The sequence below is a fragment of the Centruroides vittatus genome, unplaced genomic scaffold (genome assembly GCF_030686945.1).
Source record: "Centruroides vittatus isolate TY-2023 unplaced genomic scaffold, ASM3068694v2 contig_882, whole genome shotgun sequence".
In the NCBI taxonomy this organism is placed as follows: Eukaryota; Metazoa; Arthropoda; class Arachnida; order Scorpiones; family Buthidae; genus Centruroides; species Centruroides vittatus.
In genome coordinates, this window is record NW_027122574.1 from 2,773,979 (window position 1) to 2,791,677 (window position 17,699).

Here is a 17,699-nt window from a genome sequence, read left to right on the forward strand (position 1 = left end):
CAGTAAATCCTTATGCTAGTCAAGTTAAAGAAATATTTGAGTTAGAGAAGTTTTACTATATCTGCAGCATATTGCAATTTGGCACAGTCACAACTCATGAGTGTCAAGTGTTTGCAATCTAACCTATATATATATATATATTTTATACCTTGGTTAGGTTAGCTGTGCATCATATTGCATTGCTACAGCAGAACAGATTTAGCCCCTTGATATAGCAATTTTTATGCTCACACAGAAAACATTGTTTTCTATTGGCATGGACAATAGAAGGGGGAGCCAAAGGGAGGCTCAAGATTTCAGTTTACAGAATTTTCCACTCATATCCATTAGATTGAGCATTAATGCTTAGTTTTTGTAGATTAGATTAAGCAGTAAAAAATAGTTAATGTAATGCTTAATAATGTTTAAACTAGTTTTTAAATGTTATTAAATCTTTAAGCAGAGAGTACTAAGGGTGTTTATAAAATATATAAAGGAACAACACCGGAGTGAAAATAAATGAAAACCAACAACTTTAGTGCCTTTGACCGGTGTGCTTCTCTCTTCTTTCTCTGTAAAACGCAAACGTTTTCGAACCTCGTTGGTTCTTCGTCAGGCGTAACGGAATTCTGTTCGACAAAATTTTAGAAAAAATTTGCATTCAAGGGTGTTTATAAAAGTGTTTATTATTTTAGAATGCTTAAACATTTTTAGAGGTTTTTTTTTATTACATAATACCATTAAAAATAGTTTTTCCTTTCTGGATACAAAAATATTGATTTTTCTGTGAAGTTGTAATTATACACAGTGCAGCAATTATATTCCGGGACTGGATCTATAAAAATGAAACAAAACAATTTTATTCAAATCCTTTTATTAAATTATTCAAAATACTCTCCTCCTGCTTCAATACACTTTTTACAGCGATTCAATAGTGATTCAAATGCCTGCTCAAGCTCAATTTTCGGTATTGCCTCTAATATGAGCGTAGACTCTCTTTGGATGGTTTCAATATTATTAAAAATGCGTCCTTTCAACTTCATTTTCATTTTTGAAAATAAAGAGAAGTCACATGGTGCTGAATCGGGGGAATACGGCGAATGATTCAACACAGACTTGATTTCGTGCCAAAAATTGACGAACAATCAATGATTTGTGACTCGGTGCATTATCGTGTAACAAACACCAGTCATCAGATTTGCGATATTCTGGTCGAATTCGACGAATTCTTCCCATTAATCGTTGTAAAACTCCCAAGTAGAAAGCAACAGTAACTGTTTGACCCTGTGGGACGAACTCACGGTGGATGATGCCTTTGCTATCAAAGAAAACAATGAACATCGTCTTGATTTTTGATGGAACTTTTCGTGTTTTCTTGGCTTGAGGTGATGATTTTGACTTCCATTCGGCACTTTGACGTTTTGTTTGTGGGTCATATTGAAAACACCAGGTCTCGTCACCAGTAACAATTGATTTGAGGAAGGTTGAGCTGTTATTTGCTGCTCGTACAATCTCTCTGGAATGTTCCAGTCTCATCAATTTTTGCTCTTGGGTTAGTGTGTGCGGAACAAATTTAGCACAGACCTTTGTTTTGCCCAAATCTTCTTTAAGAATTTGTCGTATTGTCTCTTTGTTAATGTTTAATGCCTGTTCCATCATTCTCAGTGTCGCATTGCGATCGTTGGATACAAATTCTTGCACTTTTTGAATCGAATCTGCTGTTCGAATTGTTATTGGCCTTCCCACACATTTGTCGTCTTCCAGTGATTGTCTGCCTTCCAAAAATCGCTTGTGCCACTCAAAAGTTTTTGACCGTGATAAACACTCACTTCCATACACTTTTTGCATCATTTTGAACGTTTCTGTGGCACTTGTGCCAAGTTTAGCGTGAAATTTAATAACAGCACGTTGTTCCATTATTGTTTTCCGACATGTAACAAAATAAACTGATAAACAAAATATCAAAAACAATGATAAATGTCAACCAATTTAAATAAAAGTTTTAGGTTATGTTCATATATGTCCAAACTTCATATGACATAAAATTTAAACAGATGTCGCTACTGGTTGCTGAGATATAGCTTCAGTCCCGGAATTTAATTGCCGCACTGTGTATATAAACAAGTCAATTTATTCTTTGATTCATAATATTGGTTATTAAAATAAACCTAAAAATTATTGGCATAATATTGGTTATTAAAATAAACCTAAAAATACAATAGTTTACATTAAAAGTGCTTGCTAATGTGGTCAGAAATTGAATAATTTTGTTTTTTAAAGTCTGATTATCAGTATAATCTGTAATTAATGGACAAATTTTTTTAAAGAGTTCATTATTGATTTTGAATTCTAAAGTTTAATTCATGTGGAGAGGAAAAAGCAGAGAGAATTGGTGATGAATTTTGGTTTTGCAAATTACACTGGCATTCTGGCACATTGAATTTTTTTTCACTGGCAAAAAAAAATTTCCTGACTGGAGTTGTGGATTTCTTGATATGAGAGAGAGTTTCAAGATGGTAACTGTGAAGTTTTTACATTTGAGCTATGATGATGAAGCAGTTTTACTGGAAATGAATAAAACTTCATTTTTGTTTTACCAAAAAAATACATTATAAAGGACATTTTCTTCTGTTTTACTTTGAGTAAGTTTTTATTCTTACAATTTATTATATTTTAATATATACTTCTATTTACTTTTTATTTGTAACATGATATTAAAATTTAATTACATTATTAGAGGATGTAGGCTATTTGGTCTGTAGGCCAGGGCTTCTTAAACTATGGGGTCGCTTAGCGAAATCTTGGGGTCACAAGATTTTAATGCAAATTATTGAAAATAATTTGTGAGAGTTTGAAAATGGCATGCCTTGTGTCGTAGGTTTCGTGAGTTGCACTTTGTGTCACTTCTGGTGCAGCGAGACAATGATTCAGCAACACTGATTGTAGTGTGAACTAGTGTAGTGTTGTTGCTTTTCAGTGTATTCAGTTGTCTCTGTTCCACTGTAACACAAGAGTGAACTGTGATAGTACACAATTATTGTTTTTGCAAATTTGTATATATCTTCAATATATATGTATATTTTCATTGTATTTCATATGTATATTGCAAAATATTTATACAGTAGAGTCGTTTATTGGAACCCCGGTAATCGGAACGATTTTCAGTCGGACTGTCGTGCTGAATCGAACGTTTTTGATACTAGATTTACTTCTAAAGTATAATTTTCATGTTTTTATATTCTTCAATATATTTATTTTGTTTTTCACAAAATGAAGAAATAATTTTTAACGATACGATAGCCTCCATTATTATTATAAAAATTTTCGTTAGGCTTAAAATTGACGAAAATTCAACACGAAGCGACATGCAACGGAGAAAAATTTGAACATCAGACAGGTTAATATATTTTTTCATACATAATCTGTAATCAGAACAAATCACTAATCTGAACAACCCCAGTCCCCAATTGATTCCAATTAACAACTCTCTACTGCATACCTTTATTTTATATTTGGGAGGGGGCAAAAAAATCACAATCATAAATGGGGTCATGAATAAAAACGTTTAAGAAGCTCTGCTGTAGGCTGTTATATCATATTTTTTCTGAACAAGGATCAGAAAAAATATAATAGACATATGAGTATGTATACAGTGGTGCCTCGTAGTTCAAATTTAATTCATTCCAGGAGGCCATTCAAACTCTGAATCATTTGAAGTCCAAAGCAGTTTTTCCTATAAATAACTGAAAGTCAATTAATCCCATTTTCAGTCCCTAAAATACCCATCCTGATGAAGTTAAAACAGCAAATATACTCTTTCCCCACTGCCTGGAAGTCTTTCTACAAAATATAAACCCTCCTCCTCTCTTCTTACGTCATAAACCCCTTCCTCTACACGTGTTCAGTAATCCCATGTCTTCTTAGCAGTTTGTTGCCTGATGATACCCATTTAACCTGGTGAAAATGTTTGTACTTTGTGTATAATTTTCTTGCTGATTTGTTAGGTTTTAGCAGTGTTTATTTTAGCAAATATACGTAATTTAAGGTAAAAATAACACAATCAAAGGCCCTAATAATAAATTAAAACACAAATACAATAAATAAAATATGTAAATACTGTATAATAAAATGAAATTTTCGTTAACTAATTGCATACCATGGACTTTGACATCTTAAACATGGCCACCAGATCCGCCACACACGTATATCACTTTCATACTTTGTGATAAGTTACTTTTTCATTTCAATCATTGATGTTAAAACCTTTCTTTTAGACTTTGTTGCTTCCATACATTTCTCAAATGCCATGGTTATATTGTGATCAACAGAAAGTTTGTGTGTATTATTAACAGTTCCTTACTTAATGTAGATGTCTGATTCAATTATAAAGAACATAATCGCACATTCTTGCCAATGTGAGATTGTGTTCTTTGTTTAAAAGCTAATTTAAACTTATTTCTTCACATTTTGTTTCAATAACATTAAGTTGAAATGACTTACAATAATAAAAAGCATATTGGGCATATGCTTTAAATTTTGGAAAGGATATAATGCCATGCAAACTATAAAAACAGTTCATAACGTGTACAGAGAAGCTACTACTAAGCTTCAAACATTAAAAAGTATCATTTGAAGAAATTTTGAACTAAAGGATACAAAACATGGGTGGTGTCCAAAAGCTGTTGATGGAGAAAAATTACAGGAAGAAATTGTTAAAAATCAACAAATAACACACAATATACTGTATATAACTAAACACACTAAAAGCAATAAGTGATTAAATGCAAAAGCATATGAGCGTAACATGAGAGCGAGAGACAACTTGGATGCACAACAGATTATGCTTGTACTTCAGATGTATTTTTTACTGTGTGCACAGTTTGAACTCTAAGACAAATTTTTGTCAGATTTACTATTTGAACTATGAGACATCGAAGTATGAGGTACCACTGTATAAGATTAGACATGCACTCTCACACTGATAAAATTAATTAATGTTAGTTATTGTACATCAGCCATTAATGTAATTATATGTTAAGCTATACTGGAAGATTTGCTTGGGACTGATCACATATTATGTGGAATATTTCAATATATTGAACAAAGTTAATGTTCAGTCTTGAGTGAATAACCCTGTAGTATGCTATCTTTTTTGTAAAATTAAATATAAGTAACTTAAAAACTACTTAAATGTTACAGAATTGACTAAAATATACTGAATAACATTTTTTGATAATTTTACAACACTGACATTTTTAACAAAAATTCATGTTTATCCAAAATTATTAAAGTTTTAATATTAATTTTAAGTTAAAGATACTAAAAAAAAAAAAAAAACAGAATTTTGTTAAATATCTGTAGGAAAGAAAATACAGATATGGAGCATCAATTTCTTTTATACCAGGAGTTCTCAAAGTGGGCGTTACCGTCCCCTGTGGGCGGTGAGTAAATCTAGGGAGACGCTGGAAGCAGGGTATGAATGGTGACCAAAAGCAAAAGTTGGGGTCACTGATGGGTTAGGGGGCATTGGGTATAACTTTATGGAACAAAGGGGGCGGTGGATCGAAAAAGTTTGAGAACCAATACAGTGAAATTCCGTTAACACTGCATTCGATATGCTGACAAACCTAAGAAGCTAGCATGCATGTCCAGTTCATCTTTGGGGGAGTGGGTATTTGTCTATATTTATACATAACTAGGTAGCCAGTTAATTAAAACTAAAAATAATACAGTCGAGCATCGATTATCCGAAACAGTTCGGGACTGGGGTTGTTCAGATAATCGGTTTTTCGGATAACTGATTATATACGAAGAAATATATTAACCTATCTCATGTTGAAATTTGTTCAAATCCTGGCGCATTTTTAAGTACCCTCTCATGGTCTTGCCAGTGCTGCCAGCTAAAACATGCATACCAACAGAAATAATACTGGAGTAGCCCAAGACACAGCCAAATATTGTAGTGCCACAGCACTAGTGGAAATTTAAATTTGCCAACTGGAACGCTTTTGGTTGACCAATGTTTCAGTTGATCAATATTCTGATAATCAATGCTCTACTGTAATTAAATTTAAAAAATAGTTATAATTTACAAAAATTTAAGTCTATATTGAAATGAAAATTAAAAGCAAATCAATTGAAACATAATTCAGAAAGTGTGGATAAAGTAGTAGTTGTCTGTCTTGATTGATTTGGTCATCCAGGCAGTAGAGTTGAGTGTATCTATAGCACTTCTTTGTAAAGTGTTAGTTTTGGTTGATAGTGATGGAACATTTTTCTTCTAATATGTAAAATATATAGATAGATAAGTGTACAAAGAACAAAGTAAGATTAGAGTGTTCTTGTTTCAAACCAACCAAGGGTAGGAATAATCTGGAAAAATTGAAATGGCATGTTAAACTCATAAAAAGTGGATTTGTACAGTTTTACAAGTGTGAAGAAATGTAAAATTGTGTCCAGGGGATTTGAAAAATTCCATCGTCCAATAAGTTGTTGACATATTCAATAACCCAGCACCGCATCAGTCCTGACAATCCTGGGTTAATGTTAACGGAATGTCACTGCATATCAGTCTAAGTAGAAATGGTTTACTTAATAGAAACATTAATTAATGATAGCAAATAATGGAGAGAAATTTTCATAGTAAGCATTAACTAAAATAAAGAGGCAGAAAAATCAAAAGTTTAAACAGGCATTATACAGTATTATTTCCATATTCATTTTATTAGGACTGAAAACAATCTAGATTGTTTTGCAGAAGCTATAAGTATGCCTCTAATAATTGGCTCTAGTGATAATTCTATATGAGAAATACATTATTTATATTATCTGTTACTGTTCATTATATTTTATTTCATTCTTGATTTAGATTTTTATCTATTATTTTAGATAATGATATTGAAAAACTAATAAGTTTTAGTTTATAATAAAATGAATACAGTGAATGCCTGCTAACTCTGACTTCACATAACTTGGGCAAGTTTTTTCAAAACAGTAATTTAAATTTTTTGGCAACAGATTTTTCTTTAAAATTATAATTAACTAACAAGTGTTTGCAATATTACATTAATTTGTGATTTTTGCATTATATTACTGTATGGTGACAATTTTTATATCTCATTTCCTGTAATAATAAATTTGGCAGTATGGCCTATTAAAGCTCAGTAATAAAACTTCTGTATAGATGCAATGGTAATAAATTATTGTATTGTATAGCTACATTCTCATTTCATGTTGTTGGAGAAAACACACTGCTAAGTTTGAATTTACAAAGCTTAAACCTTCTCTTCCTGTTAGTCTGAATTAGCAGGGATTTTTACTTGTATGTAAAAGTATATATATGACAAATGAGAAATATTTTTTGTATATTCATGATTCTTTTTTTAACAGTCTTATTACTGTTTCACAGAAAAATTAAATAATTGTAAAAATTTATTTTACAGGAACATTAATATTGATGAAACACCTACAATAGATGAATTATCAAAAGTTCCAAATATCCGTATTCTTTTAATGATAAATATAGAAAAAAACACCATTGCCAAGTTTATGATGATGATGATGATATTCACACTTTAATTGATCTGATGGAAAGAAATGGCATAACATAGTGATGATAAAGATGAATGGATTTGTTACTGTATGAGCTTGGCAGAACATTTAAGTAAACAAGATCCAGATTAAGCATCTAAAGCTCACTTTAGATTTGATGTAAGCAAAAATAATGTAAAACTATGAGTAAAAAAGGCATAAAAATTTCTTATGCAATTTTTTTTCTTTTCCAATAAAGTCAGTTTTGTAATATTTTCTGTTATTTCTTGATTTTTAAAAAGTTCACACACAACTCCAAAATAATTTTACAGTTACTATTTTGATATTTTTAGTGTAAACATAAAATTGATAGAATAAAATTTAATTAATAAATATGTAATAGTAATAAACTTGAATTGTAAATTACATGTTCATTTTAATAATCATTGTTGTTATTGCATTTAAGTAAGTGTTATGTGATGATAACATCTTGTAAATAAAGAAAATTTTTATTTTTCAATCTATTAAGTGCACCATTTGTTTTAATTACCGTATTTTACGGACTATAAGAAGCACCTTAATTTTGGAGGCAATTTTACGAAGAAAAAAGTGCATCTTATAGTCTGTAAAATATGGTAAATCAGAAAGTTACATTCCAATGAATTTCATAATTTTGGATATTAGTTTATATATATATATATAAAGTAGATTCTTATTGCTATTAGTCAAATTTATAAGTTCATCTGCATTTATCTCCTTATTTGGAACTAAATATTTATACTGTATAAATATCACTGTAATGTTTGAATTGCATATTGACAAATTCATTGCTGATGGTGACCTATTAATCAGTGTGTTGACTGTTGTCATTCCAAAGTAGATAGAAATTGCAAACAACAGCAAACTAAGATTTTGTTGATATTGAATCAGACAGAGAAAAGCAAGCATTAATGTAAGCGTCCAGATGCTGAAAAGAGCGTGTTAAAATGGTTACATGAATATTCCTGTTGATTGAAAACTTACAAGGAGAGGTCCTAATGTGTTCATCAGTTTTCAATGATATTATTTACAATGATAAATCTTGTTATGAACTTTATTGCACAAAGGAAGAAAGCATACCTTTCAAATGTTAAAAAAATTTGCAATTGACTTAGAATGTGTTTTGTGAAATCTTTCATTGAGGACTTTGTGGCTTGACAGCATTATACTTGACTGCTAATTGATAGATCAGTGGTTTTTGACTCTATGGGTAAACTTTTTCAATCAATGCAATTTTTACATAAAATATTTGTAAATTATATGGATTTATATATTTTAACTTTTTTCTATTAAAAATGTGCATTTTCTAAAAAATTTTGTTTTTGGAATTGCTGTTTGTTAAAGATACAGTTAAACCTTAATTTTCAAACTCATAATTACACTGGTAGCAGTACAATAACTCAGTTGCTGAACAAGCTACTCAGCAAGAACTGGCCATAGATTAGAGAGAGATCGTCCTGTACTTCCTATTTTAAAAAAGTCAACAGCCTGACCAATCAGTGACAGGATAACTGATTCAGAAGTTAGTGGCACTGAGATTGCTTCATGTCATTAGACATCATGACATGAATCATCAATGGCATTGCTATTTAAATTAGATTTCATTGTATATGTTGTAAAGATGCTTCTGTTTTTGGTATGTGCTGCAGTTGAATTTAAATCAAATTAATTAATAAAAATTGCATTAATTGACAACATTACATAACTCTTGATACAATAATGCTCGACAATGCCGTCTCATTACAAGATTCTCTATTTTGTCCAGTATTTTAATGTTTCTATCTATAATACAATGTTGATGCCACGGAGATTCAGTTCTATTTAGCCGGACTTTAAAGGTTGTTTAAAGTGTGTTTGTGATATGATCCAGTATTAACCTGGCGTGAATGAGGTGAGAAATTGTTACACCAACTATGAGGTGGGTAGGAGATACCTGAAACTTTGTTGCCGAATTTTTGATACTATAATTGTGTATTAAGTATTTTTTTACTTGGGATAATAATAATATAGTATCCATTCAACAAGATGAGTAAATAAAATACTATGTTTAAGATTGAAAAGCATTTTTTTTATATATATATTTTTTGAAATAACAAAGTTTCTATATTTTCTTTTGAAAAAGTACAAGTTTTGGTAGTTACATTTTTTTTTTGTATAAAATTCTAACAAAATTACTTCTTTGGTTAATCAACATAACTATAGTATCTTCTAATTATAAAAATAGAAAAAAAACTAAAAGGTCCTATGAAATCAATTAGCACATCCAACTTACACCTACAAATCAGCACAATCTCTGCACATAAAAATTGCGTGCTCCATACATATTGGCTTCTCATACTTCGAACAGCAATGTTTTGTTTTCCTATCTTTTTTTTTTTTTAGTACAATCACCACACCTGACATATTTACTAGCCATGTTTTTGGGAACTGGTGATGAAGGTTCTCCCAGTTGATCAGCAATCCTCTTTCGAGTTTCCCTTGGAAGATGTAGGCTACATTTTGTTGTCTGATGAGAAGACTATCATTATTTATCAGATTCAAACCGAAATTACGAATGAAGTCTCTGCGCTTCGTGAGACTTTTGCCACTTATGTTATTTTCTCTGTAGATTATGTTACCATTTATGGCAGCCATATTTAGTATACCATAAAAAATCATCATAGGCCAACGTTTGCTGTTGCACGAAACATCATAAGTGGCACTCAGTTCATCTGCAACATCAACACTGGCTTTAGTTGTATTATAATAAGTAATCGTTTCTGGTTTTTTTTTATCACCTATCGATTCGTCTATATTTTTATCATGGTATAAAGTTTACATAACCAGCACAACTTTATATTTTTAGGTGCGTAGGACACCAATATAAAGCACTTAAACAGTTTTCTAATAATTCTTGTAGCCGATGTTCATTTTCTTCATAAGACATCTTGAGAAATCTAAAAATAAATCTAAGAATACTATAAATAACTATAACTCATAAACTTACTATCAATGCGAAAATGTACCCCAGCCACTTTTGCGCATGTGTATCTCCCACTGAAGCAGGCATGACACTAAACTCAACACTGCACCTCGTCCCCCACTCCCTTACCTCCAGCTACTATGACAACGGGATTTGCATGGCAACAATAACATTAAATAATCTGTGTTTAAAAACTTCTCGGGTATGATATATCCGACCTCATTCATTCCGGGTTAAGAAGAAGGTAATTTTAGGGAGAGTTGAGTTACTCAGAGTTAACTGTATAATTTTAACTATTTTATCAAAAAACATGATTGACTGTAAAAGGCCACCAGAGTTGGATCCATATAATTGTTTTTGATATTGCATGCAAAAATGGAATGTAAGAAAAGTTACTTCACAAGAAACAATATATAGTGGGTGATCGGATAACGAACACTTTTGCAAAAGATTTTTATGATCGGACAATGAACACTTCACTGAACAAACATCATAAAAAGCGATGAAAATAGCAAATACCGATTGATTTTTCCCTTGTGTTCAGGTAACAATTTGAGATTTTTTGGAGCGCAGGAGACATCGACATTGACGCTCAACCCGATATATACTGATCAGATAGTATTCCTCAAACTTTGAAATATTCCCTTGTAATTCTAGCCTTTTATTTTTCTGACAGAAACAGTTCTTTTATAGTATTTGCGAGACTGTCGTGCGGACACTCGATAAGTTTTGCGTCAGTTTTCATTTTCGAAAGGTGAGAGTATAATGGCAAAGGTAGAGAGTGGGCAGATGATGTCTGATGTTGCTGGGCAGTATGGCTTGAACAAATCTACAGTAGGGCACAGTTCGATCTTATCTAAGAAAGGTACTATATAATCAAGAAGACTCAAGCAGCTAAAGGAGTAACAAAAATCACATCTGAGAAATAAAGAACATTGAAGAGCTCATAGTGGAACCTGAAACTGGTCTGATGACAGAACACCAAGAAACTCGGTGAGATATGTTTTCTTCTGAAAAAGAGAATTAATGTCGATACCTGCTATTTAACATTTTTTTGAAGAAGTGGGAGGATGTCAGAACAATGGTCTTAGAATGGCATCCAAACCAGGTTGAGGTTAATAGGCTTGGGGATCTCTACAATTACAATGCTATTAATTACTTCTGAAAATCCTGAAGAGAAAAACAATCAACATTAGACATATTCTTTAACCCCACAAACAACAAAACATGACTAATAAAAATGTAAGACTGTGTATATATGTATTTTTATTATTACATATAAATAAACGTAGTAAGAAAGTATATACAGTCAACTCTGCATAAGTTGATACCCCAAGGAGAAGTGGAAATGTGTTGAGTTATCCGATGTGACAACTAAAGCGAAGTTGGAAAAAAAACCACAAAACTACAATTAATAAAATACAGTAGTGCGTTATACAGTAGTATAGGCTTACAACACGTTGCGTCCTCCATTTACAATTACTCTGTAGATGAAAAACTGAAAAATTTGTTTTGTTTGTTTTGAGCACTTAACTGTCTCGACTTTTTTTCAATGATCACGAACGCCTCGAAAACATCATCTTCGCAATTGTCAATCGTTGACAAGTAACGTCTAAGGATTCTTAATGCCTCTAGTGTGAGAAAATGCAAAATTGGATTCTGGTGTGACGTTGATGTAGATTGTATATTTTCTTTTTGTTTATCTGTTATTATTTTATACATAAAAATACATAAAATGTTAAGGCATTTTTATTAATATGTGTATATATATATATATATATATATTAATATATAAATAGACTCCCCTCCTGAAAAAAATGAGTTTGCACCACACATGCGGAGTGAATTCATTTTTTCAGGAGGGGTGACGACTTATCAGAGTGTGGGACAGCGAAAGTGTGTCAACTTATCCAGTAGTGACGAGTTAAATGGTGTCAAGTAAACCGGAGTTTTTTAACATTAATGCCTATGTAAGCTGGCCAGGACCACAGAAAACTGTCTACTTAACCGATGGTGTCGAGTTATCCAGGTGACAACTTATGCGGAGTTTACTGTATTTTTTTATTTTTTGGGGTCTCCAGAACGAATTGATCAAATTCCCATAAAAACCTATGGTAAATCGATTAACAAACAATTCGGATAGCAAACAGTCTTGGAACGGATTATGTTCGTTAACTGATCACCCACTGTATATTGTAGTCATTAATATAAAGATATAATAGAAAGCTTTTATCTGTAGCAGAAACCATTATATTAATAAAATTTTCAGAACATTAGGTAATGGTTGATTTTCTTCAGTCTGGAATTTTAAAGCATTTTGAAATTGTAAAGTTAAATTACTGGCTATTTACTTTGGTAAGCGATATCTTCTAATTGAGTGAATATTGTTTAATTCTTTAATCAGATTGCTTTGCATCTCTGTATTTGGCCTATTTCTTACAACATTTTGCAACAATGCCTTCTTTAATCCAAAAGATAATTTAATCTTTCCTATTTAAATGATAAATTTAACTCTAAATTTTCTGTGAGTTAAATGCATTGGTGCAGATGACCATAATGGTTGCAACTGAGATTTCCATGTATATTTTTATTCCAGGGGATTAATGTCAAGTTATTCGTGTGCCAAATGAAACTTCCAACATGTTAGTGATATGGCACAAATAACTTGAGACTAGGTACAGGTGTTCCACTACTTAAAAACAGGTTAGGTTTCCAAGATTTTTTCTAAGTTAAAAACTAATCTAGAAAGTACGTTTATGTGCACAATAACTATGTATTGTTAGTGTTTGATTTTTTAATATACTTAAAATACTGCTCATTTACCCACTTGTTACTACAGTAGAGCGTCGATAAGTGGAATGGCCGGAAAGTGGAACGATTTTCAGTCGGACTGTGTCGTGCTGAATCGAATGTTTTTGATACTAAATTTACTTCTAAAGTATAATTTTCATGTTTTTTATATTCTTTAATATATTTATTTTGTTTGTACAAAATGCAGAAATAATTTTTAACGATACGATAGCCTCGATGATTATTATAAAAATTTTCGTTAGGCTTAAAATCGACGAAAATTCAACACGAAGCGACACGCAACGGAGAAAAATTTGAACATCTGACAGGTTAATGTATTTTTTCGTACAAAGTCGGAAACTGGAACAAATCATTAACTGGAAGGACCCCAGTCCCCAATTGGTTCCACTTTTCGACGCTCTACTGTACTTAGTAGCAGGTGTTTCAAACATGGTTTATTTCCACCTAATGTACTTAGTTTTATAATGAAGTTATAATCTATGGTAGCAGAGTGATACTTATTGTATTTATCTCCACTGCTAGATTTACTGTTAATTTTGGACACATTTTTGAAGCATTAATTGTAAATTTTTATAAAAATTGCAAACAATAGTGCTATTATTGCTATGCTATGCTTATGCTATTATTCAAACATTAATAATTTCAACACCACCTCACCAGCTGTGATTAGAATTTGTCAAAAACAAAAAAATGACAATATGCAATAGAAATAATCCACATTAATTATTTATTACTGGCCAAAGACTGATTTAATGCCATCCCATAACTGGCAAGATAATTTAAGATTCCATGCAAAATTTAAATTTTGTACATACAGTCAAATTGTTTGTAAGTTGAATGTTCAGAAGAAGGGGAGCTCTTGTACTATTATAGAACTAAAACCAGTGGAATTGATCTGTTGTTTCTGAAGTTTGTTATATCAGAGTTTGTAAAATTTAGGTCAACAATACTTAAAAAAAAATGTTTATTAAATTATCTGAACTGTTTTTAAGACAGTAATCAGATCTTTACTATAAACTGTGTATGTAGGAAATTAAAATCTATAACCTGATTGGTATTCTAAACCTGCCATGTCCAGCCTGTGAGCTTCATGCGGCCCACTCAATGTTTTTGTGCTTCTCTTTTAAAACAGTAATTATTTTGTGTAGTTTTTTATTACAATGAAATATCATATGTATAGTTAAATGCATTAATATGGTGTATAACACCTTATCACCTATACTCGGAAATTAAAACCGTTATTAAATATTTTTTTTTAACAGCTTAAAATGTAAATGAAAATGACCAGAATGTTCCTGAATTATATGATGGGCAGTGGCTTTTGGATTAATATTTCCTTACAAATATCACAATGAAATTAAATGAACTTAATAAGCAGCTTCAAGGTGAAAACAAATTGATCACATACTGTTATCAAAACATAAAAGCATTCATAGCAAAACTCAAAATTCATGAAAGGTAGTTAAAATCAAAAACTACAGTCCATCTTCCAAAATTACATAAATTTAATAGCAACAAAAAACATTTTTCTAAATATGCACAAGAAATTACTAATTTATTAAGAGAATTTCTAGAGAGATTTTCATATTTAAAAATTTATGAGAATATATTTAATATTTTCTTATGTCCATTTGACATTGTTATGCAGCAAGCTCCAACAAATTTTCAGATAGATTAAATAGATCTCTAGAGTCATCTTCTGAATTGAAATATATGTTTGAGGCCAATGATAAATTCCCTAAATTGGCAATGAGCATTACAGCTGCAATGGGAATCACCTATCTTTGAATTTTTTTTCTCAAAATTGAAGATTGTTAAATGTAAAAGTTGTAATAGATTTGCCGATGAAAAACTAGAAAACCAATTATGTTGTAAAACATCACAAATACCTGTTGATATTAAAAAAATTAAGTGAAAACTCTGAAAAGCAAGATTTACATTAAAATACATACAAAATACTGTATAATTGTATGTTTTGTTGTAAATAAATATGCGCTGCCCACAATGTATTTTCAGTAGTGATGTAACAAATATTCGGTTACTACCCAGTATTCGGCCTATTTGGCCTATTTTTCACTATTCGGCCGAATACCGAATATTTAAATCACTATTCGGCCGAATACCGAATACCTAAAAACAGGAGTAAGAAATAACAAAACCACAGTAAATTAATCATTTTGGTAACTTTTATTAATGCTGAACATTAAACTATAATTATTAAAGTTAATAAGAAATAGCATCTAACTCTAGTATTAAATTATTTTGTAATTAAATAATATTACAGCCTTTATCTAGCCAGATATCTTATGGCATTGATGGCGTGTAGGTTAGAATGTATCGGGCATTGATGTTATTGTTTAGTTAATTATGTTATATTCGTATTCGCGTATATTTTAATATTTTTTACGATATTTTAAAATGATTTACAAAACGTTTTATTGAAACTTTCGTATTTAATGAAAGAATTATTTATCTATTTTTAGAAGACGAGTAACTAATATATAATTTATTTTAAATATAAAGCAAAGAATGAGCATTTCTCATTATATGCAAAAGATAACATTTGAAATCGTGTTAATTTTAAAAATATTGACAAAAACAATAGCAACAAAATATCACAAAACTTCACAAATAGAAACCCCTAATAATATATTTGAACTGTTCCACAACTGGGGAGAAACTAGACCATATGTCCCCACTAAAGTATATCCTTAGGGTACTATTCAGTCTACAAATACATACTAAAAACAAAACTTTAGTGCTTAAAGAGTTAAAAAGATTGATTGCAAATAAAATAACTTATAACTTACATCTAAATATGAACAATTGCCGAATCATATCGGGCTATTTACGGCTTTTACATAAATTATAAACCAATTTGGCACTAGAGATAGACGTTAGACTCCATCTCATATTAACTTTAATAATTATAATTTAATTAATTAATTTAAATAATTTAGACCTACTGGAAGAAAAAATTGTAGTGACAGCGAGCCAAATAGAGCAGGGTGCGCGATCCTTGCCATAATGCAGTTTGCACGCCAACTTTCGTATGTGCGTTAATCAAGCCGAATATTCTGTATTCGGCTGAGGCTGAATATACTATTCGTTACATCGCTAATTTTCAGTTTTGGTTTTGGCCCAGTAAACAATTTCGGTTGGACAACACTGTTCTAAACTATTATTTTTAAAACCTTTATCTTATACAAAAAATTAAATTACATATAATCTCATTAAAAAGTTGATCATGATTATTATATTTATTAATAAAAGTTTAGTTTATTTTTGCTATTTGCTTTTAAAATTACGCTTATTCAATAAAAAGATTTCTGTATGAAATAATAATAAAAAATATAATTTTTGTATTTAATAAAATATTAAAGTATTTAATTACATGTGTTTTTAGTAAGATCTCATATGAAGTTACTTTCCGTATTTAAGCTTATTTATTTTGTTTTATAGTCTTCAGAAGATGAATCGGGTGGAAATGAAATGATAGAGAAGAAAGAATCATTAAGTCCAAAAAAGGAAGAGAAACCATTAAAAGAAAATAATAAAAAGTCATCCATTAAAAAACAGAAAACTGATGATGAAGATGATAATACAAATGACGATGAGGAAGATGACAATGATAATGAGGATGCATCAGATAAAAATGCAGCTGATAAAAGTGAAGAGGAGGAGGAAGAAGAAAAAGATGAAGAACCAAAATGTAAGAATATATTTTTATTTGTTTGAAATTTTAATCTATATACTTGTTTGTGCATAACATATCATTCTATGTAGTGTACATATAAAGATAGTCACAATAGAATTGTCTGAACTCTCATTTCAGTCAAAATTATCTGACTGTATTCTCAAAGATAGATTATAGCAAAAAGAATGCACACATACTCATTCTATACAGCTAGCATAAGTCTTGACAAATGCAACAGAACATGCACTGTCATATGTGTAAACAATGAATCAGGTTTTCACTTTAGTGGAACAGTTTTTCTGCTAAATATTTTTGCTTGTCTGTGATTAATATATCTTGATGTGGCCTAAATTTGGCCAATTTTTCCAGACAGAAGAGGTTTTTCTATCTTTTTGTAATTGCATGAAAGATGGAAGAACTTCTTTTATTGGATGTGATAGTATTATTTATATCTTACTGATTGGCTGTTTTTATGTGTGTGAATATAATATATATAATCTGCCAATGTTCTGTCAAGAAATTTGCCAAGCTAAATGTTGCAATCCTGTCCGTCTTGCCAGTTGTTGATGTTAATGGCCTTTACATGTACTGTACATTGTTAAATATGTGACTAAATCAGCCATTCCTGATGCGCATAGGATCATGATGCACAAGAACATGCAATGAAAAAATACAATGCAT

The 17,699-nt window shown here is 30.8% G+C and overlaps 1 protein-coding gene and 1 long non-coding RNA gene across 4 annotated transcripts in view; one reads left to right on the plus strand and one right to left on the minus strand.

The window, feature by feature from the left end:
• The window catches only part of LOC136983464 (uncharacterized), a 370,671-nt gene that overhangs the window by 18,647 nt on the left and 334,325 nt on the right, over positions 1–17,699 (minus strand). The window lies entirely within an intron of this gene.
• LOC136983455 (protein DEK-like) overlaps positions 1–17,699 on the plus strand; it is a 64,416-nt gene that overhangs the window by 1,282 nt on the left and 45,435 nt on the right. For all 3 annotated transcript variants that reach the window (XM_067280196.1, XM_067280197.1, XM_067280195.1), the window contains exon 2: positions 16,784–17,033. In XM_067280196.1, the coding sequence (XP_067136297.1) occupies positions 16,784–17,033 (250 nt within the window). The remainder of the gene's footprint in view (positions 1–16,783; positions 17,034–17,699) is intronic.